At 52.6% G+C, this 24,456-nt stretch overlaps 1 protein-coding gene across 7 annotated transcripts; it reads left to right on the top strand.

Annotated features, from left to right (window-relative positions):
* GPR4 (G protein-coupled receptor 4) lies at positions 1-21,886 on the top strand. Of its 7 annotated transcripts, none has more exons than XM_047834521.1 (2): positions 1-14; positions 19,624-21,886. In XM_047834521.1, the coding sequence occupies exon 2, from the start codon at positions 19,916-19,918 to the stop codon at positions 21,002-21,004; it is 1,089 nt and encodes a 362-aa protein (XP_047690477.1). In that variant the 5' UTR covers positions 1-14; positions 19,624-19,915; the 3' UTR covers positions 21,005-21,886. The 7 variants fall into 7 exon arrangements, with proteins under 7 accessions (XP_047690477.1, XP_047690476.1, XP_047690473.1 ...); XM_047834520.1 differs by lacking the exon at positions 1-14 and adding an exon at positions 12,039-12,159 and having other exon boundaries at positions 19,726-21,886; XM_047834517.1 differs by lacking the exon at positions 1-14 and adding an exon at positions 12,049-12,159 and having other exon boundaries at positions 18,956-21,886.
* The last annotated feature ends 2,570 nt before the right edge of the window (positions 21,887-24,456 follow it).

The raw sequence follows: 24,456 nt of genomic DNA, 5'->3' as shown, positions 1-24,456 counted from the left end.
AAGTGACAGTGTAGGTTCTTTAAGAGAATCAATGCAGGGGCAACCGGAGGACGCAGTCTGATGCCTGGTTGCCTTGTCTAGTAGGTAGCAAACCAAACAGTTGCCTGTAGAGTAATGATGTGGTCACGGGATTCTGTGGGGAGCCATCCCATTGGGCGAGCATTATTGGGCCACGAATCAAGGGTTTGGTTTCGGAGGGCTTCTTTTTGAATTCGTGGGTGACTCCATGTTGGGTTGAGTTAATGATGGCTGCTGTATGCTTGGCTAAAGCCTCTATTTGTAATTTTACATCGGTAGGGGTGGCCCTCGGGACAAATATGGCTAAGGGATAAAACCATGAAGAAGTCCTCTTTGCCTGATGTCTAACCTTGACAATATCCTCATTGTGAGGAATTGCTGGTAAGCGGGAGGTGACTAGTCCCAGAAGATGAGGGCATCCCCAAACCCCTTCTCCAATCCAGTTATAAAGAAGGTGGGAAAAAATAAAAAAATGAAAAAAAAAAAAAAAGAAGAAGAAGGTGGAGCCGGGGCACCTGGGTGGCTCAGTTGGTTAAGTGTCTGACTTTGGCTCAGGTCATGATCTCACAGTTCATGGGTTGGAGCCCTGCCCTGGGCTCTGTGCTGACAGCTCAGAGCCTGGAGCCTGCTTTGGATTCTGTGTCTCCCTCTCCCTCTGTCCCTCCCCCGCTCATGCTGTGTCTCTCAAAATTAAGTAAAACGTTGAAAAAAGATAAAGAAAGAAAAGAAAAGGAAAGAAAGAAAGAAAGAAAGAAAGAAAGAAAGAAAGGAAGAAAGAAAGTTGGGGCCATCCATTGTCTCCACAAGTCCATAGGGTAAGCTCTGACATTTTAAGGAGTGATTTTGTTATCCTGGCCACATAGAATTTATCAAGCTGACAGCTGAGTTTCACAACTGTCGGGAAGTCTATCTTATCTTCCGACTGTTAAAATAATCATATACCCACGGGGCTCTCAATTATTATCCCCACAGAGGAATAGGCATAAAGATTGTCTATATTTGAGCTACAGTGGCAATACCTCTGAAGTTTCCCCTCACGTTGTCTAGCTTAGGCAAGCAACAAATTTACCGACTTACTTTATTTATATTTTAAGTAGGCTTCACACAGCATGGAGCCCAACGCAGGGCTCCAGCTCACAACCCTGAGATCAAGACCTGAGCGGAGATCAAGAGCCCGCCGCTAAACCGACTGAGCCACCCAGGTGCCCCCAAACAACGAACACTGAAAGATGACGAAAACTTGAATCTAACATCCATAAGGATGCATTTCTGAAACATAGTTTTTCTCTCTAAATTCACCCTTATTTCCAGAGATGGCTGCATCAAGACTAACTCATTTGTAAAACTTGACCTAGTTATTTACATAAGCTCAGAAAGAACAGTGATTAATCATAGGGCTTCTTTATTTTTTTAAAGCTTTTATTTATTTTGAGAGAGAGAGAGAGAATATGGGAGGGGCAGAGGCGGGGGGGGGGGGGGAGAGTTGCATCAGCACCCACTCTGGGCTCAAACCCACTCAGGACCTGAGCCAGAGTCTCACGATGAACCGACTGAGCCACCCAGGCGCCCTTCATAGGGACCCTTTAAAATCTACTTTGCTGGAACTTTTCCTAAGGAATCTCTAGACTGAGCTTTTAAATGTAATGTCTTTTTCTTCATGTTTATTTCTTTTTGAAAAGAGAGTGCAAGCGGGGGAGGGGCAGAGAGTGAGGGGACAGAAGATCCCAAGAGGGCTATACGGCTGACAGCAGCGAGCCCGATGTGGGGCTTGAACTCACCAACCGCAAGATCATGACCTGAGCTGAAGTCGGACGCTCAACCTACTGAGCCACCCAGGTGCCCCTAGATTGAACTTTTAATAGGTTCTCGAGGTCAGAGCCAAGCCAAATGCTGGTCATCAGACTCGCTTGCAATTCCTGCAGATTTGGGTGAATTCCTCTTCTCTAGGTCTCCAAAATATCCTGAGATTCGGACACCTTCCAGGGAGTGATATTCTTTACTTACCTGGTAAGGCCGCCAGGAGCTCTGTAAGCAAGGTATCAGGCCAACGTTTCCATGGGATTCTCTTGGTTCCATAAAGTCAACCTTAGTACCTTAAAGCTGTCCAGTCGTAGCTGAGTCTATGTCTCATATATGACATTCCAGTCAAAGCCTGGGTAATATAACCAGTGTTTCCAATGGTGTCCTGTTACGAGGAGAACAGATTCTTATCGAACTAATGCAAATAACTGTAATTGTCTTGAAGAAAGAATAGTCCCGCAAAGAGTTTCTGAATTCTGGAGGGTTCAGGCAGGGAGAAAAGTTAAATGTTTCACTTTGTTCACAAAGGAACGCTTTGTTATATTTCTAGAAGTCACGGATACCTTAAGAGAAAGTTTCCCAGGGGTGACTGAGCACCTGGCTGGCCCAGTCGGTAGAACATGTAACTCTTGATCTCGGGGTTGTGAGTTTGAGCCCCACATTGGTTGTAGAGATTATTTTTTTAAATAATAAATTTAGGGCCACCTGGGTGGCTCAGTTGGTTAAGCGACTCTTTTTTTTTTTTTTTTAATTTATTTATTTTGAGAGAGACAGCACAAGTAGGGGAGAGGCAAAGAGAGAGGGAGAGAGAGAGAATTCCAAGCAGGTTCCACACTGCCAGTGCAGAGCCTAATGCGGGGCTCAAACCCACGAAACTGTGAGATCACGACCTGAGCTGAAACCAAGGGTCAGAGGCTTAACTAAGTAAGCCACCAGGCACCCCACAACAGACTCTTGATTTCTGCTCAGGTCATGATCTCACAGTTCTCGAGTTAGAGCCCCACATTGGGCACCCTACTGTCAGCACAGAGCCCACTTCAGATCCTCTGCCCCTCCCCCATTCATGCTCTGTCTCTCTCTGTCTCAAAAATAAATAAACATTAAAAAAAATTTAAAAAAAACATATGGGGGTGCCTGGGTGGCTCCACTGGTGAAGCATCTGACTTCGGCTCAGGTCATGATCTCACGATTCATGAGTTCAAGCCCCGCGTCGGGGTCTGTGCTGATGGCTCAGAGCCTGGTGCCTGCTTCGGATTCTGTGTCTCCCTCTCTCTGCGCCCCCCCCCCCCTGCTCTCGCTCTGTCTCTCTTTCAAAAAAAAAAATAAATAAACATTAAAACAAATTTAAACATCAGTCTTTAAAAATAAATAAAAATTAATTTAGATAAGTTAAAAAAAAACCATATGTTTATCCCAGTACAACCGTTCAATAAAGCATAATGCGTGTTTACCAATGGACTCCAGTATCCTCAGTTTCTCTGAAATAAGAAGCCAAAAGCACGAACTTCTGTTCAGTAATTAATACTTTAGTGTATTATCTTATTTGGAAAAAGTTTAGATGTCCCGTGAATTCAGTCCAGTTTATCCTTTGACTTAGCAAAACTTCAAAGGGTCAGGTTACCAAAGATTTTGAAAACAATTTAAAGTTTTGCCTATAGACCTTTTTATTTATTCAACCTATTTGTTTTTAACAATTACCCATGGAAAATCTTATGAGACAGACAAAATTGACCATCGTTTATTTTTTGTTGTTGTTGACTAATTGCAACAGAGAGAACACGAGCTTATGACCTCTAGTAAACCTTGGTGGAATAATAATTTGTGTTTTTGTTTTTGTTTTTAAGATTTTATGTAATCTCAGGACACCTGGGTGGCTCGGTTGGGTGTATGACTCATGAGTTTGGCTCAGGTCATGATCTCACACTCTTGAGATGGAGCCTGGAGTGGGAGTCTGTCAACGAAGAGTCTCCTTGGGATTCTCTCTCTCCCTCTCTCTTTGGCCCTCCCCCACTTGCTCATGCAAAGAAGTTCTTCTTTAGAAAAATAAATTTAAATAAATAAAACAAGAGATTTTACATAACCTCTACATCCGACATGGGGCTTGAACTCACACCCTTGAGATCAAGAGTCACGTAATCTGCCGATGGGGCCCGCCAGGTGCCCCTAGAGTGAAAGTCTTTGTATTTATTTTATTATTTTTAAATTTATTTTTGAAGGAGAGAGACAGAGCATGAGCAGGGAGAGGGAGACACAGAATCCGAAGCAGGCTCCAGGCTGTCAGCGCAGAGCCCCATGCGGGGCTCGAACCCACGAACTGTGAGATCATGACGTGAACCGAAGTCGGATGCCTAACTGACTGAGCCACCCAGGTGCCCCGAAAATCTTTGTATTTAATGCTGATAACTCTAAAGACAGGTTTGCCTTAATTAAATTTAACACACTTAAACGAGTTTAAATACGGAATCGGTTGCAGCTGGGACCACTGGGTCAATCAACTTGTTCTCCAATTTTCGATTTTATCCGGGACACCTGTGGGGAAATCTGAAGTGGGCCATTGCAGTCCAGAGAGGGGCGCTCTTTGCTCCTGGGGACCGGGGCCGGGGGGGGGGGGGGGGGGGGGGGAGGGGTAGAAGCAGGAGCCAATGGCCGGAGGCACGGAGGGTGGTGCGGGAGCCTGTGACGCAAGCTGAGCCGTGGTGGTGCAGAAACAGGAGGAGGGGGAGGTGGGGGGCAGCAGAGGTGAGGCGCCTCCAGGAAGGCTGCAGGTGGATAAAAGCACCGAGGACAGAGAAAGAGAACTCCCGGCCCTGAAGCTCGTCAGCTCCTGCTGACGAACAGACACACTTTTTCCTTCCACCAACAGAAAGTGAAATTAGGCAATCCATGTCGGGCCGGAGAAGGTGGAACTTCCCTGAAACTGAAGGTGTTCGGGCAGCTGCTTGGGAATATTCCTTAAAGTCCCTGGCCAGCAGGAGACTAATCAGACAATTGGCTCCAGGGATCCTAGCCGGCAACCCGGAAACTAACAAGGGAGAAAACCGCACAGACAACACAGAGCCCACCAAGATGCATCCAGTCCTCTCAAGATCTACACCAGATCCAGGTTCTACACCAGGTTCGTGAGTTGGAGCCCCGCATCAGGGTTTCTGCTGTCAGCACAGAGCCTGGAGCCTGCTTTGGATCCTCTGTGCCTCTCTGTCTCCACCCCCCCCCCCCTCTCTGTCTCCAAAAAAAATAATAAATAAAATTGTTCTAAAACAACTAAAGAAACAAACAAACAAACAAACAGATTAGCCTGGGTGACTCGTTTAAGCATCCGAGTTTGGCTCAGGTCATGATCTTGCGGTTCGTGAGCTCGAGCCCCACGTCGGGCTCTGTGCTGACAGCTCGGAGCCTGGAGCCTGCTTCGGATTCCGTGTCTCCCTCTCTCTCTGCCCCTCCCTTGCTCTCACTGTGTCTGTCTCTCTCTCTCTCAAGAATAAAATAAAAACTGGGGCGCCTGGGTGGCGCAGTCGGTTAAGCGTCCGACTTCAGCCAGGTCACGATCTCGCGGTCCGGGAGTTCGAGCCCCGCGTCAGGCTCTGGGCTGACGGCTCGGAGCCTGGAGCCTGTTTCCGATTCTGTGTCTCCCTCTCTCTCTGCCCCTCCCCCGTTCATGCTCTGTCTCTCTCTGTCCCAAAAATAAGTAAACGTTGAAAAAAAATTTAAAAAAAAAAGAATAAAATAAAAACATTAAACAAAAGAAAAGAAACGTTAAAAAAAGAGTAGAGAGTGAGGAGGGGTGTCCTCGGGCCCCCTAAAGGCAAGTGGACAGATCAGGGTTTTGGCACAGTGCCATAAAGGCCTGACCACGTGGGATGTGGGGACATTTTTCTGGGCAGACTTTCCCATCCTCTAGTTTATATGGAGGCCAACAGTGTTACAAAAGAAGAGAAGGGAAGGAAGCACACGAGGTGTCCTTTTTAGGCCTCTTCCTGTAGATCAAAAGAGAGAGCGGAACAAAGGAGAACAGTGACTAAGCAACGAAGGGCAAGGAAGCAAGAGCTGGGGACTCAGCCACGAAGAGGGTTGCTGTCACCTTGTCCCTTTGTGGTTGCCAGAAAGATGTTGCCGGGGGAACTGGGGAGACCCCCAGAGTCCCCTAGCCAGACCCAGAGGAGTGGCCGAGGGTTCTTGGTCTCCCCAGGAGAAGGAATTCAAGGACAGACATGCGGCACAGCGGGAAAGTGTATCAAAGGCAAAAAGTGCACTCTTGAGATGTGAGAGCAGGCGAGCGAGCAAGAGAGAGAGTTGTTGTGCCCTTTGGGGGTTGGGTTTGCTGCTTTTTCTCTTTCCTTTTTTATTATTTGTTAATAAATTTTGTATTTATTTTCAGAGAGAGAGAGAGAGAGAGAGAGAGAGAATGTGGGGAGGGGCAGAGAGAATCACAAGCTGTCAGCACAGAGCCTGATGTGGGGCTCGAACTCACGAACTGTGAGATCATGGCCTGAGCTGAAGTCGGACGCTTAACCGACTGAGCCACCCAGGCGCCTCCTTTATTTATTCATTCATTCATTCATTCATTCATTCATTCATTTACCAGTTGGCTCTAAACCCAACATGGGGCTCAAACTTGCAACCCCAGGGGGCGAGAGTCGCAGGCTCTACCCACTGAGGCAGTCAGGTGGCCCTGGTGCTTTTTTTTTTTTTTTTTTTTTTTTTTTACATCCAAATCGACGCCAGTATGTTAGGAGACGGTCCAAGAAGGGATCCTTTGGGATCGAGGAAGCAGATGCCATGGTTAATTCCTAGTAAACGAGGAGAGTCCACTAACTACCTAGGAGTCCCTAGGTACCCAAATCGCCCTCAGCTTCTGAATGGCGTCCCATCAGGAAATGTTGGCGAAGGTTCTTGGGGTTCAGAGTGGGGGGGGGACACATCCCTCATCCTTGACCGCTCTGGACACACCTTTGTGCCACTTGAGAAGGGATGTCGACCTCCCTTCACCTCTCCATGGCATTCTAGACTGGAATGGGTGTCCGTGAACGGACTGAAATGCCACAGAGATTGGAGCTGATATACGGGGTGACCAACAATAATACCCTTGGTAAGCCTCTAGATCCAGTATTAATGGGTAGGGCGGAGGTCCTGACCTTTGTTAAGAAAGGGCAGCTATTTTATTTGTTTGTTTGTTGATTTTTTAGTGTTTATTCATTTTTGAGACAGCGCAAGCAGGGGAGGGGCAGAGAGAGAAGGAGACACAGAATCCCAAGCCGGCTCCAGGCTCCGAGCTGTCAGCACAGAGCCCGACGCGGGGCTTGAACCCACGAACTGTGAGATCATGGCCTCCGCTGAAGTTGGACGCTCAAGTGTCTGAGCCACCCAGGCACCCCAAGAAGGGGCAGCTATTTCATATCACATGAAACATTATATATCTAAGCCAGAAGTAGTTTCCTCTGAGAGAAGGCTCGAGAACACCAACCAGCCAATGGGTAAGGGCATATGAGAGACACGGAGAAAAGATGAAAATATGGAACTCTTTTCTAATTCACACAACGTTCTCATGAGCTTCATCCATGATCCAGCCTCAGGACAGTGGTCCCCCGTTAGGGGAGTGCCCCAATTAGATCTAATCGGTCCCTTTCGGGAAGCACGCGGTCAGACAAATCTTGGATTTATGTTCATCGAGGGATCATACCTGGTTATTTGGAAGGAAACCTTACACGGGAGTCTTCAGATCTCCAGCCGCCCTAATGACATGTATGGCCATCCCATTGCCCAAGGAATACAAGTTTTTTTTTTAAATTTTTTTTTAACGTTTTATTTATTTTTGAGACAGAGAGAGACAGAGCATGAACGGGGGAGGGGCAGAGAGAGAGGGAGACACAGAATCGGAAGCAGGCTCCAGGCTCTGAGCCATCAGCCCAGAGCCCGACGCGGGGCTCGAACTCCCGGACCGCAAGCTCATGACCTGAGCTGAAGTTGGACACTTAACCGACTGAGCCACCCAGGTGCCCCAGGAATACAAGTATTAAAAGAACAGGTAAGGGGCGCCTGGGTGGCTCAGTCGGTTAGGCGTCCGACTTTGGCTCAGGTCATGATCTCACGGCTTGAGTTCAAGCCCCGCGTCGGGCTCTGTGCTGACAGCTCGGAGCCTGGAGCCTGCTTCGGATTCTGTGTCTCTCTCTCCCTCTGCCTTTCCCCAGTCCTTGTGCTCCCTGTCTCTCTGTCTCTCTCTCTCTCTCTCAATAATAAACAAATAAATAAACTTAAAAACTTCTTTAAAAATAAAAAGAATCCCTAAAACTAAGAAAGAGAGTTTTATTCGAGCCCAAGTTAGGACAGCTGCTTGGGAAACATGCTCCAGAGAATGAATAGTTTTTACAGGGTTATGTATACTTTTGTAGATCTTGTAAAAGGTCAAAAGATTATAGATTATCATATAGGCAGGAATCACAAGTTTCTTTTTAAATTAAAAAAAATTTAAGTATTTATTTATTTGGGGGAGACAGAGAGAATGCAAGCAGGGGAGGGGCAGAGAGCGAGGGAGACACAGAATCTGAAGCAGGTTCCGGGATCTGAGCCATCAGCACAGAACCCGACGCGGGGCTCGAACTCACGAACGATGAGATCACGACCTGAGCTGAAGTTAACCCACTGAGCCACCCAGGCGCCCCGAATGAATTCTTTAATGTATGCAAGGAGAATATTTATTCTAGGTCAGTCCCTAAGCTGGGCAATGCTTGGGCACAGTGGTGAGGGACAGAGCCCCAGCCCTGCCCTCAAGGTACTCATAGTCTATTGGGGAGGGCAGACCCATCCTCAGACAATGATGACCCTGAGGGGGCAGAGGAAGACCAAGGGAGCACCAGGAGGGCTTCCTGGAGGGGATAGCAGTGTGGAACACTGAAGGATGAGGAAGAAATGAACCAAGTGAGGGGAGTGTTTCAGGTAGAAATTCTAATAGTTTTCTCCTCCCTCCTATTTCCCCCCAAAACTGTGACAAAGCCCCTCTGGCTTCCAGCACCCCCCTCCCACCTGCCGAAGTGTCACTGTAAGGGATATTTGTCACCCCCACACTGGCTGCCAGTCCTGGAAGGGAAGGGCCAGGGCCGTTGCGGTCACTGCTGTGTCCCCAGCGCTGCCCAGCACAACAGCAGGGGCTCAGGGAATGTTTGCTGGATGAATACGAGAGTTCTCTGTGTGAGCGAGTTGAAAGTCTCTTCTACAAAGGGGGTCAAAGTTCAAACACCTCAACCCTCGATTTCCCACCCTGAGAAATAAATAGCCAACCAGTGGTTAGAGCACTGGAACCCAATTGCCAAAATTCCTGCGTTTCAACTTCCTCATCTATGCCTCAGTGTTTTCATCTGTGAAATGGCATCTCCGTGTAGGTGTGTTTGTTTGCCGTTGTTTAGGATTACATGAGGTATTCACACCAAGTGCTTAGCACAGTGCCTGGAATTTAGTCAGCGGTCATTGAATGTCAGCCGCCCTCCCCCCCCTTTTTCCCCCCAATCCTTTCTTATTCTTTGCTCTTCCAGCCAGAAGCCTCTCCTGTCCCCATCTGTTATCTCCAGCCATCTGTACCACCAGTGTTTGCCCGTCCCTGCGACATTTCATGCCTCTGAGCCTCCGTACATGCGGTTCCCTCTGCATCCTGACACCCAGTCTGAATGCATCCACTTGGAGAACTCCTACGCAGCCGGTACCGCTCAGCCATCCTATCACCCCTCCAGACCCCCAGGTCTCAGAAGCCAGTTTCCTACCGCTCTCAAATCAAAGCCTCCTTTTCTGTGTGGCCCACGCTCTGGAAACAGCCTTTTTCGTTGGTGCTCCCGGTGCTCTGTCGCCCCCTTGTGCCGGGTCTTAGACCTGCATGGAAAAAGTGCCGGGCGATTCTCTCCACCTGCCCCCCAGAGTGACGCTGAGCCCTTCTCCTCCTGCCCTGGACCTTGGGAGACCGCCCTGTGTCCACTCCATCCACGGGGGTCCTTCGCCCTCCGCCTTCTGGTTGGGTTCTGCCTATTGGAGGCAATGGGAATGCAGGAGGGGAGAGGTGGGAGTATTTATTTGGGGGGCCCCTCCCTGCATCCCTGCCCTTCTGGCAGTGGCTGTGTTCCTCTGCCTAGAGCCTCGAGTTCTGTGGCCTCCTCTCCAAACCCCAGCTCCCTGCCCTAAGGGTGGCAATGGCTTGATTCTCACTGTGGCTGGTCCCCTGCTGCCGCCTCATCCTATGTGGGTTCCTTCACCGTTCCCCCCCCCCCCCCCGAAACGTCCCTTCATAAATGCTCCCACCTAAGACCTGAATGGCTAGTTGTTTCCCACCGGGTGAGCCCAGGAGACAAGGGGATCCTCACTGCCAGTGGCCCCTTAGGATTTCTTCTTAGGAGGAGCTTGGAATGACCAAGCTCGTTCTGACAAGAGGGGTCTGCGGGGCTTGTCTTGAAACTGATAGGACGCGTCCCGGGTTCTTTGTCGGGAGGGGCTACAGACTTCGTGATACCTCCCTTGATGCTTTCCCCGACTGTGTCCTTGAAGGAGGAAGAAAGGCAAATGTCTCTATTCCTCTGTGCGTTGCAGGTCGCTTGGGCGCTTGGTTGACTCTCTTCGCTTTCTGTGTCCCTCAAGAGCCCTGAGAAGAAGTAGGTAATATGGCTCAGAGAGGGGAAGTCACTTGTCCAAGGGCACACGGCAAATGACTATAAGAATAGCTACCTTTAAAAAAAAAAAAACGGAAAGGAGCAAAGAACAGTGTTCTTGAGTGCGGGAAATGTTCTGTGTCTTGATTTGGGTGCTTAGTCACACGAGTGTATCTGTTTGTCACAATTCATGGTATTGTTCCCTTAAGATCCGGGCATTTTATTATTATTTTTTATTTTTTTTAAACATTTATTTATTCTTGAGACAGAGAGGGACACAGCATGAGCAGGGGAGGGGCAGAGAGAGAGAGAGAGAGGGAGACACAGAATCTGAAACAGGCTCCAGGCTCCGAGCTGTCAGCACAGAGCCCGACGTGGGGCTTGAACTCACGGACCGCGAGATCATGACCTGAGCCAAAGTCAGACGCTTAACCGACTGAGCCACCCAGGGGCCCCAAGATCCGGGCACTTTAATTTTTATTGAAAATAAAGAAAGATGGGGCGCCTGGGTGGCTCGGTCGGTGAAGAATCCGACTCTTGATTTTGGCTCAGGCCATGATGTCAGGGTTCATGGGATTGAGCCGTGTCAGGCTCTGGGCTGGCAACGAGGAGGAGGAGGAGGCTGCTTGGGATTTTCTCTCTCCCTCTTTCTCTCTGCCCCGCCCCCGTGCTCTCTGTCTCTAAATAAATAAATAAACTTTAAAAACAAACACATGAAAACAAGAATGAAAGACAAAGGAGTTTGTGAACCTAATAGCTGTCGTTTCTGCATGCTACATGCCGGGTCTGTCCAAGTGCTTTGACCAAGACGGAATTCTCACGACCAATTTCTGAAGGTCGTGATGGTCGTAATAAAACTCAGCAAATGCTTTTGAAGCATTGATCGTTCCCGCATGCACTCGCTGAAAACGGGTCTCTTGCACACCTATCGTGTGTCCGGCTATCTGCTGGGCAACAGCAAAGAAACCAGATGCAAACAGATAATGGAAAAAAAGGGGGGGGGGGATGAAGTACATTGAATGCGTGATGGGACAATTTCTACGGGGGAAAAGTAAATGGAACAGGGAGGAACGGAAGGACGGGGCGGAGGGGGGGCATGCTTTATAGACTTGGTAGCGTTAACACTACGAAATGACATTCCCCATGACACTGGCCATGCGAGGGACCACTTGGACAGAAGCGGAAACTGAGGCACAGAGTCATTAGCCTAAGGTCTGGCTAGCCAAGAGGCAGCATTCCTTCCAGGGGTGGCCCTGGCCCCACTCGTTTGTGCGGGTCCCTTGGGAAGGGAGGCACGCGATGACCAGAAAGTTAAGGACTGGGCCTGGGAGGGGAGGAAATAGCTCAGCTCAACGAGGGTCAAAGTCTGAAGGGTCGGTCAGGTCGGAGGTGTGGGGTTGGAGGGAGGGTCAGCACACGGGGTTAATGAGATGGGGGCCCGGCCTCCAGGCTGGGGACTCGCGGGGGGGGGGGGTTGGGGGCGCTAGGGCAGCAGGTGAGGTTTCCTGCCTTTAGCGGGGTGAAAGCTTAAAGGGCTTAAGGGGCGGCGACGGGGAGGGGTTAATGGGGGCGGGGCCGGCCGGGGCGGGGCGGGGCTTCGGCCGGCGGCTGCGGCCCGGGGCCGGGAGGAGTCGCCGCCGGGTCCCTGCGCCGCGGGCGAGCCCAGACGCAGCTGCAGCCGAGAGAGGCGCCGCCCGCCCCGTCCAGCCGCTCCGCGCAGGTAGGCGCCGGTCCCTCCCCGGCTCCCGCCGGGCGTCCGGCCGCCGGGGGCCGCTCCTCGGCGAGCCCCTCGGGGGCCCTGCGCCCCGGCGTCGGCTGCCTCAGTCTCCCGCGCCGGCCCGTCCCCGCCCCTCTCTGGGGCCGGCGTTCCCGCCGTCTGCGCGCGGACCGCGTCTCTGGCTCGGCCTCCCTCTCGGCGCCCGTCTCTGATGGGTCCCCACCTGCGGTCCTCTCCCCCTCTCGGCGTGCCTCTCTGGATGTCTCTGTGTCTCTGCCGGATCTCCGTCGGTCTCTGGCTCTGTCTCTCCGTCTCTGTATCCCTTCTCCCTGTCTCCCTTTGCCCCTGTCCCTCTGAGGCTCAGCGGCGCTCCCTGCCTCCAAGTCCGTGGTTCTCCCGGCCTCTGTGCACCTCTTTGCCCTTTCCCTTCCTGTCCCTCCCTCTCTCTCTCGTATTTCTGTCTCTTCCTCTGTGTATCTTAAAGACCCTCTGCTGGCACCGTCACCCCATCGTCACCTCACTCCGAATTCTGGGGCATCCCAGAGGTTTCCCCTGGGCCTAGGAGCTGCTTGGGAGTGGAGTGGGGGGAAGCAGGCTTGCCAGTTGGGGCTGGTGGACTCTGAATGGCACCGTGACCCCAGAGCCCCCTTTAGAGAGTCACCCCACTGCTCCTGAGGTCGCACCCACCCCACCCTCCAATTTCAGGAATTCCTGGCTGGGGGGTGGACTTCCTCCCCCACTTCCTCCCTTCCAGGATTTGGCTAGGTCACCGTTAACTCCTTCCTGCCTCCACCTCCCTCCCTCCTCCCCCGCTGCTTGCCCTGGACATCCCACCACCCCCGACGAGGCTGAGGGAGAGCTCTGGGATTTCTGTGAGCCATTGTTGGCCGTGAGATGTGTGTTGTGGACTCAGGCAGGATGTACGCTGGGGGATTTGTGTGCAGGCACAGAGATGATAGGGGCCACCCCCCACCCCCCACCCCCAGGGTCCCCACCCCAGGGCCCACCACCAGCCCCCTTCCTCTTGAACCCTCCAAGAGGGCTCCTCACAAGCTCTGGCTCTGCAGATGAACTCAAGTTCAGGTTTGGGGTGAGGATGGGGAGGTTTCCCTTTCTGGGGGATCCCAGTGGGAGGAAATGAGAGAGACAATGGGCAGCTCCTGAACTCTGGGAATCATAATTAAGAACCCTTGGGTGTGAAGTCTTTGAATGGAAGGGCCCAGGACGTGAGAAGGATCAGGAGGACTGGGGCTGCACAACCTTCAAATCAAAGGGCCTCAGGATATATGAATCCTTCAATCCAAAAAAAAAAAAAAGTAGTGTTGGGGCGCCCGGGTGGCTCAGTCGGCTAAGCGTCCGACTTCGGCTCAGGTCATGATCTCAAGGCTCGCGAGTTCGAGCCCCGCGTCGTCGGGCTCTGTGCCGACAGCTCGGAGCCTGCTTCGGATTCTGGGTCTCCCTCGCTCTCTGCCCCTCCCCCGCCTGCACTCTGTCTCTCTCAAAAATAGACATTAAAAAAAATTTTTTTTTTTTTCAAAAAAAATGATGTTGGAATCTTGGCAGCTTTCAGCGTTCAAAGCAGAGAGCTCGAAGGGCTTACCGAGGCGGCTAGGCCAAGCACCCATTGTACAGATGGGAAAACTGAGGCGCCCAAGAGCAGCAGTCCCCATAGTGAGTCAGTGCCAGGCTGGGGGCTGGGACTCCGGTTCAGCTGAAGCCCGAATCCAGAGAGCCGGCTTCTTTTGCTGCCAGTAAGTCGGATTAATTTGGGAAAAGAGGTGTTCACAGTGAGGAGGGAAGAATGCCAGGGTGAGTATGAATAGCTGGAATCCTGAGGGGAGCGTTTGAGAAGGAGAGAAGAGAAAATATTTCTAAAACCGTGGTGGTGGGGAGGGGAGAAGGGACAAGAGATGGTTTGGGTGGAAGGGGTGGAGCTTGGGAGAAGGAGGGAAGAGGTGGAGGAAAATGGGGGGGGGGGCGGTGCAGGGATTAATTCCCGCCGCCTTCTCCTGACCCTCCCCATGAAGCCCACTGCTCCCTCGGGGCAGGGCCTATAATTTGGTTTGTGTCTAGACAAATAATAACTCAGCTGGTGTGAGCGAGCTGGGAGGGATGAGGGGAAGGCCGGCAGGGCAGGGGTATGGGAGCAGCCTGGGTTCCCAGTAGCCCCCCCCCACCCCCCAGGTAGTGAGATATTAGGGGCTATGGGGAGATGACTACTTACTACCCCCCCCCCCAACCTCCCATCAATCCCTAGTATTTTAGAATTCTGCACAATCTTAGAATTTCAGGCAGCTGGGATGTTAAAAAGCAGAATAGCTAAGGGAAGAGGAAAGGGGTTCGCTGTAGATGGAGTATGTCCCCCCATTTCTGTAAAAAAGAAAAGGGAAGTACGTATGTGTGTTTGCTGGGCAAAGATAATAATCACTGAGAGTTTAATAATAGATTATGAAAGTCGTAGAATGTTTAAAAAAAATCATAGTGTTCTAACAATAGAACTTTAGAATCTTGGAATGTGAGACTCCTAGAATATTGGAAACTTAAAGGGTAAGGGCATGGAAAGCCGCTAGGATAATAATAATAGAATGGAAGAAAGGTAAAGCTCTAGAATGTTATAATAATAGAATGGTAAACCATGAACCAGACTAACAATAGATACCGAGGATTTGAGAACGCTGGAATGGAGACTGTCAGAGGGGTAGGGTGGGAGGACCCTGGCGTCCCTTGGGGGTGGTGTGGGAGGTGGGGGGTGATGGGGACCCCTTTGGTAGGCATGGGGAAACTGAGGCCCAGCGAGGTGGTCACGGTGGCCTGACTGCCCCCCAGTTTCCGCCTGGCCGCCAGGGCACCAGGTGGGGAGCGAGGCGCGGTGATCACATTTCGTCCCCTAATGAGCAGACCGGAGCTGGCCGGTCCCCCGGGACTGCCAAGGGGGTGGTAAGCCGGAGCCTGCAAAGGAGGGAAGGGGGGCAGTCTGGTGGCTTCCAGGACAAGGCTGGTGAGTGAACCCCGAGGGTGGCGGGGGTGGGTGGGTGAGGGCTGCATCCCATCTTAGCCTTGTGTCCTCAACCCTCTCAGTCCTTTAGTGTTGCTGGATTTCGGGGTGGCTGGTGGGGCCCAGGGACTTATCTGGTTTGAGCAGCTGAGGCATAAAGTGGAGGCCGGGGTCTGACCAGTCCTTCCTGCCCCCTCACTATCTCTCCACACTTGGGTTTATCTCTCCTCCTTGCCCTTCTGGGGGAGGGGCTAGCAGGGTCTTGACCCCAGGAGGCTGGGCAAGGGAGTCAGTTGATGAAGGGGCACAAAAGACGCTGTGGTCACTTGCTTTTTTTGCGCGGAGAAAATCCTTGTGTCTTTTAGCGGATTCTCCAGGGGGGCTGAGAACCCCAGAACGACTTGAGAAAAATTACAGGAACACAGGGAGTGAGGAGAGAAAACATTCAGGGGAGGGGAAGCTCTTTGGTTAAGAAGATAGGAGATCTGCCCAGTTCTGACACATCATAGGACGCGGACTTGCTGCGCGGGGCCTCAGTTTCCCCATGTGTACCAGGAAGGGGCCAGAAATTGCCTTGCACCCCCAGTTGGGGCATATAGACCAGTTGCACTGCGGAATCCTAAGAGTTTCTGGTCCTGTGCTTTTGAGGGTTTGATGGTGGGCAGATCTCGGGTGGGGAGAAGAGAGGGCTGAATGCCCCTCCCCCATGCTCAGAATCCCCAGGAAGCAGGTGGGTTGAGGAGGGAAGGGAGGAGGATGGGATGAGCGCTCAACTGGTTCCCCTTTGAGGAAATTAGCCATGAGAAGTGTATTTCCTCTGGCTTCCGGAAAGAAGTCTCATGCCTGTGTACCCACCCCAGCTGAATCCAGGGGGGTCTTGAGTGGGTGGGACAGAGGGAACTCCCAGCTGTGGTTCCTCTGTCTCATCCATGGAATAATAATTGTTCAAATGCTGCACATTTTGTAGATGTTATGATGTTCTACCAAGGATTTTCGTGTCTGCGATGTGACGAATATAAAAGTTCTGCCCTCCCCCCCCCCCCTTTATACAGAAGAACTGAGGATCTGAAAAAAGAAGGCATTTTCTCAATGTTACAAGAAGAGGGAGAGAAAGAAGGGGAGAGAGGAGGAGACCAAGGGTCAGAGAGAAGGGGAGGCTGAGAGCAGAGAGGGGGGGGGGTGTTTTGAGGGACTGGGTCTGGGTGGGGAAGATTCAAAGGGACAGGATTGCTGTTCCAGCCAGGAGCAAGCCCTCTCCTTTGTCCACAGGATCCAGGAACCTCTGCCTGTGAGTCTGGGGTGGGGGCAGCCGCTTGGCTGCCGAGGACCCCACAGGGGGTAGGGCTTACTAAACAGGACTCAGCCCTGACCTTTCAAAGTCAATTATGTAGCGGATAGATCCTGCCCTTTTCACTTTTTCCCTTCCAACCTCTTTCCCTGGGACCCCCCGCAGGGACTTCTTTGAACTTGTTGGGGGCGGGTGGGGGAGGGGGAAGGAGGAGGAGGTTGTGTTGCCTCTCTTGCATCACGGGATGGGCTGACCTATGCCTGTTCCTTCAAGCCACAGTCATTTATTGAGTGTCTACTATATGCTGGGCCTGTCCTGGGTGCTGGGATACAGGAGTCAACACCTGGTCTCCGCCCTCCTGGAATGTCCACCTCAGACCCGCAGAGAGATGTGAACAAGATACTAGGTGATGTGAAGAGAGCGCCCCGGGGTGGGGGTGGTGTTGGTGTTGGGGGGGGGTGGGACTCTGGGCGGGGAGGGCCTCCCCGTGGAAGTGAAGGAGGTGAGGGAGCTTCGTCCTAAGAAGATCTGAGAAAGAGCAAAGGTTTTGAGGCTGAAAAGAAGGCCATGGGCCTTGAGCTTGCTGAGATGGGGGAGGAGAGGTGGGGGGGGGGGAGAAAGTCCGGCAGTGCCTTGTCACCTGAGGCAAGCCGTTTGCATTTTACCCTAAAGCCACTGGGAAGGCACGGGGGGGGGGGGGGGGGTGCGGTTTCAAGCATAGAAGTCACCTGAGGAGTGATTTCCCTGTTAAAAAGACCTTTGTGGCTGCCCTGTGGGAAACGAGTTGAAGGAAGCCACAATGGCAGCCTGGAAAGCAGTGAGGAGCTACTGCAAAGGTCCGAGCAAGCAGTGATGGTAGTGCACGGCGGACAGCGGCAGGGGTTTCCGAGAGAATACATGGATTCAGGATTTATGGTGGAGGTAGGGCCAAGAGGACTTTCCCATGGAAAGATGCTGAGGCATCTGGGAGGTTTCCAAGAACCCGATGTATGACTTTGGGCTCATCCCTTCCCCTGTCTGGGTCTCGGTTTCCCCATATGTCCAATTGACCCAACCAGTGGTTTTCTAAGTGCGTCCTGGGGACCCTTCAAAGGTGGCTCCCCTCATCCCACCTCATTTCACTGGGCACGCCGAGCAGCTTTTCACTGTCTTAGATGGGTTTCCAGTTAAGATGTTTAAAAAGATTAATAATAATAATAATAATAATAATAATAATATAATGATGACGATGCTTTCACAGCTTAAAAAACTAACTCTGGGGGCACCTGGGTGGCTCAGTCGGTGGAGCGTTCGACTTCAGCTCAGGTCATAATCTCACGGTTCAGGAGTTCGAGCCCCCCATCAGCCTCTGTGCTGACAGCTCAGAGCCTGAAGCCTGCCTTGGATTCTGTGTCTCTCTCTCTGTCGGCCCTTCCCCTGCGTACACTCTGTCTCTCAAAAAGTAAAATAAAACATTAAAAAAAATCCAACTCTGTGCAAAGCTCTGGATAGAGTGGCTTCCGAAGATGCCGCTGATTCAGGACTTCACTCTCCTTCCCTCTGGGGCTGACAATGGTCAGGGGGTAGTCCATGACTGTCCTTTGCCCTGTGTCTGCAGGTCTCCCCAAGGGGTAGACAGGCCCAGGATTCGCACTCAGGGAAGTTAGGGCAGGGGAGAGGCAATGAGGGAAGCAGTCCCCGAGGGAGGTTTGCCGGCCCTGCTTCCAGGGCTTCCCCTTGCTGTCCGAATGTGATCACATCCAGCAGCTCTTGTCCCTGTCCCTTCCCCTTCCCCGGTCCAGAGCAGCCATGGTTCCCAGCCCCCACTATCCAGCCGAGGGCCCCTTTCTGTCCACGTCCGGTTACTCTTGGGGGGAAACAGGATCACAGGCTGGAGAAAAAGGGGGAGGGCCGAGATTGTTCCTCATTCATCATCAGCACCTTGGACAGGTCTCTGAAGGGCTCTGTGCCTCAGTTTGTCAAATAGAAAGGATAGCTGTATTTTCCTCGTAGGGTTCTTGAAAATGTCATGAATTAATACCCGTAAAAGCGCTTAGGACAGGGTCTGCTGTGGGGTGGGCCTCAATAAACTATCTGTTATTACCCGTTATTATCACTGTCAACGTTGGGGTGCCCTGGGTTCGTAGCGGAAGACGGGTCCCAGCCGCCAGCATGGCCTTGCTGTGTATCCTTGGGGGGAGCGACCAGCCTTTCTGGGCCCCACGTCCCTGTCTGTGAAATGACAGAGTTAGCATTTCCCAAAGCATGATACCACAGTGGTGCATTTTACACAGTTCCCTGGAAGGAAGTTCGAAAACCTGAGTTGGGTCTTTATTTTAATATCTGTCCGGGAAAATATATCTGGATCCCCAGACCTGCACTTTTAGAGATCCATTGCTTAGAAAGAGGCTCAACTGGGCATCGCCACCCTCTTGCAGGAGGCCGTCCACCCTCTTACAGCCCAGAGGTTATGGCAAGGGGTGTGGGGAGAAGGGGGTGTCCCTGACTCCCCTCACTGCAGACCTCTCTCCCTACAGGCGCTGTTAAGTCAGCTGTGCTGTGTGAGGTGGGCCACCACCCCCCAGCTTGCTGCTCGGCTCGCACGGAAGATCAAGCCAGGAGTCCCTCCCCTGCCCCCCTCAAGTTCCTCACTCCATCTGTAACCTTCCTTTGTATAGCCCTTACTCACCTCCTTCCTGTTTCTTAACCCTTCCCACATTCCCCGGACCGAGGGCTCCTGCTTTTCCACGCTCTTCTCTTTGCTTATTTCCTTATTTCACACTGGGGTCCCGGGAAGCGTCGGCACCCTGAATGGCCTTGCCTGGCGTTCTCAACACTCCCCGACTGCGGTCTGTCCCGTCTCAAACTATCTTGCATATTTCGCCATTTCCACACAGCCACGCTTATTTTCTCCGATCTCTCCAAATATCTCCCTTTTTATACATTTTTTTAATGTTTATTTATTTTTGAGAGAGAGAGAGAGAGAGCGAGGCATACACAGAATCCAAACCAGGCTCCAGGCTCGGAGCTGTCAGCACGGAGCCCCACGCAGGGCTTGAACTCACAAACTGAGATCATGACCTGAGCCCAAGTCGGACGCTTAACTGACTGAGCCCCCCCCCCCAGGCGCCCCGTACGAATATCTTCCTCTTATCACCACCCGCACCCCAGTATTCCCTCATTTACACTCTGACTGGGTCTGTAGACACCCCCTTGACAAGACAAAGCTTTTGTAATCCCGCCCCCCCCTCCCCCAAGCCTCCTTCCTGTCCTAATTCTGTCCTTCCTCCAACTTTTCCCTCTCCAGCTCTACCCTTCCCCGCCCAGGCTGGCCCACAAGTCACGGTCACCCTCGTCTCTTCCCCGTGGACGACCTCCCGCCACGTTCCCCTGAGCCCCCAAGGAGGGGGCTCAGGGGGCCCGATGGCCTCCCGCCCCCCGTGGCCCCACAGCCCCCGTGGGCCAGGGGAAGTGCCTCGAAAGCCCCAGTGCCGAGGATGGGCAACCGCACGTGGGAGGGCTGCCACGTGGACTCGCGCGTGGACCACCTCTTCCCGCCGTCCCTCTATATCTTCGTCATCGGGGTGGGCCTGCCCACCAACTGCCTGGCCCTGTGGGCGGCCTACCGCCAGGTGCGGCAGCGCAACGAGCTGGGCGTGTACCTGATGAACCTGAGCATCGCCGACCTGCTGTACATCTGCACGCTGCCGCTGTGGGTCGACTACTTCCTGCACCATGACAACTGGATCCACGGCCCCGGCTCCTGCAAGCTCTTCGGGTTCATCTTCTACACCAACATCTACATCAGCATCGCCTTCCTGTGCTGCATCTCCGTGGACCGGTACCTGGCTGTGGCCCACCCGCTGCGGTTTGCCCGCCTGCGCCGCGTCAAGACGGCCGTGGCCGTGAGCTCTGTGGTCTGGGCCACGGAGCTGGGGGCCAACTCGGCACCCCTATTCCACGACGAGCTCTTCCGTGACCGCTACAACCACACCTTCTGCTTTGAGAAGTTCCCCATGGAGGGCTGGGTGGCCTGGATGAACCTCTACCGGGTCTTTGTGGGCTTCCTCTTCCCGTGGGCGCTCATGCTGCTGTCCTACCGCGGCATCCTGCGGGCCGTGCGGGGCAGCGTGTCCACCGAGCGCCAGGAGAAGGCCAAGATCAAGCGGCTGGCCCTCAGCCTCATCGCCATCGTGCTGGTCTGCTTCGCGCCCTACCACGTGCTCCTGCTCTCACGCAGCGCCGTCTACCTGGGCCGCCCGTGGGACTGTGGCTTCGAGGAGCGCGTCTTCTCAGCGTATCACAGCTCACTGGCCTTCACCAGCCTCAACTGCGTGGCCGACCCCATCCTCTACTGCCTCGTCAACGAGGGGGCCCGCAGCGACGTGGCCAAGGCCCTGCACAATCTGCTCCGCTTCCTGGCCAGTGACAAGCCGCAGGAGATGGCCAACGCGTCGCTCACCCTGGAGACGCCGCTCACCTCCAAGAGGAACAGCATGGCCAAGGCCGTGGCAGCTGGCTGGGCGGCAGCTCCACCCTCCCAGGCGGACCAGCTTCAGCTAAAGATGCTGCCGCCAGCACAGTGAGCCTCCAACTTGTGCAGAACTCCCTCTCCCCGCTCCTCAAACCTTAGCCCACATTCCCTTCCCTCCTGGTCTGATGTATGCAAACTGTATGTAAATAAGGCTGTGTTAACATTCGGAAGAGTGTAAGAAAATAGGGAAACGGTGAGGTTGGTGGGTCACTGGTCCATCATCGTCCACCGTGACCTCCTTCAGTTTATCTGTGCCTAGCGCTGCGCTGGGTGGTACTCGTGGCATAGTGCTGACCAACAACACCGCTGGCCCTCCTTCACTCGCCCACACTCCCATGGGGGAGACAGACAGTGACGATCCTGACTGGGTGGGGCTCAGACAGGGAGCCCAAAGGACTTCGGACCCAGTCTGTGAGTCAGGGAGGGCTTCCTGGAGGAGGCGGCAAGGTAAATGAAGTCAAATGTTTGGTCTCCAGAAGCTAAAGACCAAAAGAGGAAAAAGGATATTTCCAACAAGGAGGTAGAATTTTTGTGACTGAAGGAGACGGAAGAAGAAATTCACTGAGTGCAGAGGGAACATCTTTGCCCTTGGGAAGCCCCTGGTCACATAAGGGAGTGAGGGCACAAAGAACACGTGTGAGTTTCTAGATAAACCGTGTTCTCCAAGTCAGGACTGAGGGCCAGGGAGACTTTCAGAACCTAAGGGAAGGGCAATCGGGGCGGACTGGCTGGAGGAGTGGCGAGCAGGGCAAGCTTGGGAAGGGGCTCAGGACAAGAGAAGGGTATTTATTCATTTGTTCAACAGAGATTTATTTATATCTACTCTCTGCCCAGCCCTGTGCTGGCTGGGGCTGGGAACACAAGGGTGACCAAATCAGCCCAGGCCCCACCCTCATGGGGCTCACGGTAAACAAGTAAATAAAAATAAATACAATGTTTGGAACTGGTAAGTGTACTGGGGAGAAACACAGCCGACTGAGGGGACGGAGAACTCTGATCTAGAGCAGGAGGTCAGGGGAGGGCTCCCCGGAAAGCGACATTCGAGCTAAGACGGGCAGGTGTGGGGGGTCAGCCGCGTGGCTGTCGGTGGGGAAGCGGACGGCACGCGGAGGGAACAGAGAATGCGAAGCCAAGTAACAGTGGCGAAGATGGAGCAGGAGGCCTGCAGGGTGAGGGGAGTGGTCGCCGATGGATGAGACTGGCAAAGGACGGGCCGACCTTTTGGGGGCTTTGTAGGTCCTGGTGAGAATTTTGCCGTCTACTCTGAAATAAAGGAGAGCCACAGGAGGGTTCTTAGCAGAGGAGGGATGGGATTTGACTTAAGTGTGAACAGGATCCTGCTGGCTACCGAGTGGGAACCAGTATGGGAGGCCAGTGATAGGTGACTGCCGTAGTTTCAGCCAGGAGAGGCTGTGCAGGGCCTTGTGGGATCGTGTAACACCAGCCCCTTGCCCATCCTGAGAAAAGGGTGACCACGGGGCCTGAACTAGAAGGACCTCCGGGAATGATCCCAGGCCCTATTCCAGGCCGGTCACTGGAGAGGCCAAATGACTAGGCCAGGGTCACACAGCTGGTGAGTCAATGTTGGGGTTATCCTGGGCTCTCTCTCCCCTCTCCATCTCTGCTTCTGTTCCCAGGCCCCAGGGTGGTCAAGGCGGCCTGCCTTGGTGGATGGTGTCGCCCTCCCTCTCCCGGCCCTCGGGGGCCACGAGGAATGGCCATCCTTCCATGACCACGCTGGAGAGTGGGAAGGAGCACCCAGCTCTGGACGGGGCTTGCCCTTTCTGATAGGTCACTTCTGTCTCTTCCTCCCAGTGGATGTGTGACAGGCTCCAAGCTCCTGATGCAATGTGAAGATCTCCATCCCACACACACACACACACACACACACACACACCCTTGCCCCAGAAGAGGTTCCTGGAAACCCTTCCCAGAGAAGGGAAGAGGAGGGAGGGGGGGGATGAGAAAAAAAAAAAAAAAAGAAAAAACCAGATTCCATGAGGAAAATGGTTTTGCAGGAGGGGGGTTAACTGATATGCAGGAAGCTGGGGCTTTGTTGGGTACAGAGAGAAAATGAGGGAAGCCTGGGATTTACGGGGCCTCATAACTTTCCCACACCAAAGCCATAAAGCTACTGGGATGGACATATAAGGGGCCAGAACTTTCTGGAACACAGTCTCCTGGGAGAATCAGATGACAGCCTGCCCTCTGCCCCTCCACCAAATGCTCATTCCCGTTTATTCAGTAAATATTTATTGAGCACCTACTGTGTGCCAGGCACTGTTCTAGGAGCTGAGGAAACAGCCGTGAAATACACAGAAAAAAGTCATGTACGGTTTGGAAGTTTCCTAAACCCATCATGGGGGACCTCAGCCCCTGAATAGGTCTCTGGGCCTCAGACTAACATCCCAGGAATAAGGAGAAGACCTGGCTGGGACCCAGAAATCCATTCTGGGACTTAGCTGCAATCTGATTACCCCTGGAACTTTGGATAAATCCTTTTCTTCCTCTGGCTTCAGTTGGCCAGTCTGTAAATTGGGGAGGGGTTTAGTTCCAAGTAGATAATTGACCTTGAATAGGCCCCAAGTTCTGTCACACCTTCAGTCCAGAAGGGTAGTTTTTATGGAGTCTTGGCATTTTTACTAATTTAGAATAACCGGGTTCACACATGTCCGTGCTATCATTATTACAGATGGAGATAAGGAGGTCCATCTGTCTCAGGGATTTGACAAAGGACACGAAAGGAGTCTGAGTGGATGCCGAGGAAAGCCCCAAGTCCCCCCCTGGAAAGCCCCGATTGCTCTGATTCTGCCTTCTGAAGGGCCGCTTCCTCCTACACACCACTCCTCTGCCCTCCCCTCTCTCCTAGAATCTCTTAATTACCCATCAAGACTCCGTCATCCAGAAATTTCTCTCAACCCCTCCCTGACCTTGTTTATATGATTTTGCTCCCTGCTGGGTAAAGGAGGACAGTCTGGGACATGTCCTTAAACTCCTTCTTGAGCCAGCTCCCTGGGGACCCTCGCCCACCAATGGAGGAAGTGAGGCTGCTTGAGAAGGGTGTGGTTTTACTAGCCAAGACGCTGGGCTATCCCCCTTCTGCTGGCTGAGAGACCTCTGCTGGCCCCCCGCCCCGACTCCGTGCCTCAGTCACTTAGGAAAGGGTTGGATTAGCTATTTCTGGAAATGGAATGCACCCTCAGGCTGGAGTTAGCAATAATAATGTTAATACCTGTATAGCATTAAGGGCTGTGTATCGAGGGCGGTGACTGGCACCTTCTAACCACTTATCACGGCTCACTCACTGTTTTGACATTCAAGATTCGCAGGCAAGCCTTACAACTACCTAACAAGGTAAGTCCCCTTTTGTAGACGGGAATACTGATGCCCAGAAAGGTTACGTCATTCGCCTAACATCACAAGCAAGCAAAGGGCGGAGCTGGGATCCCAACCCAGGTCTGTATGACTTCATGGTCGTTTTTTTCTTATTCCCAGTGAGGGCTC

This window comes from Prionailurus viverrinus, chromosome E2 (assembly GCF_022837055.1).
Source record: "Prionailurus viverrinus isolate Anna chromosome E2, UM_Priviv_1.0, whole genome shotgun sequence".
Lineage (NCBI taxonomy): Eukaryota > Metazoa > Chordata > Mammalia > Carnivora > Felidae > Prionailurus > Prionailurus viverrinus.
Note: the sequence above shows the minus strand (reverse complement) of the source record. Positions and strands in the feature narration are given on the sequence as shown.

Coding starts and splice junctions, on each gene's coding strand:
- GPR4 (XM_047834521.1), top strand. CDS start 19,916: ATGGGCAACCGCACGTGGGAGGGCTGCCACGTGGACTCGCGCGTGGAC.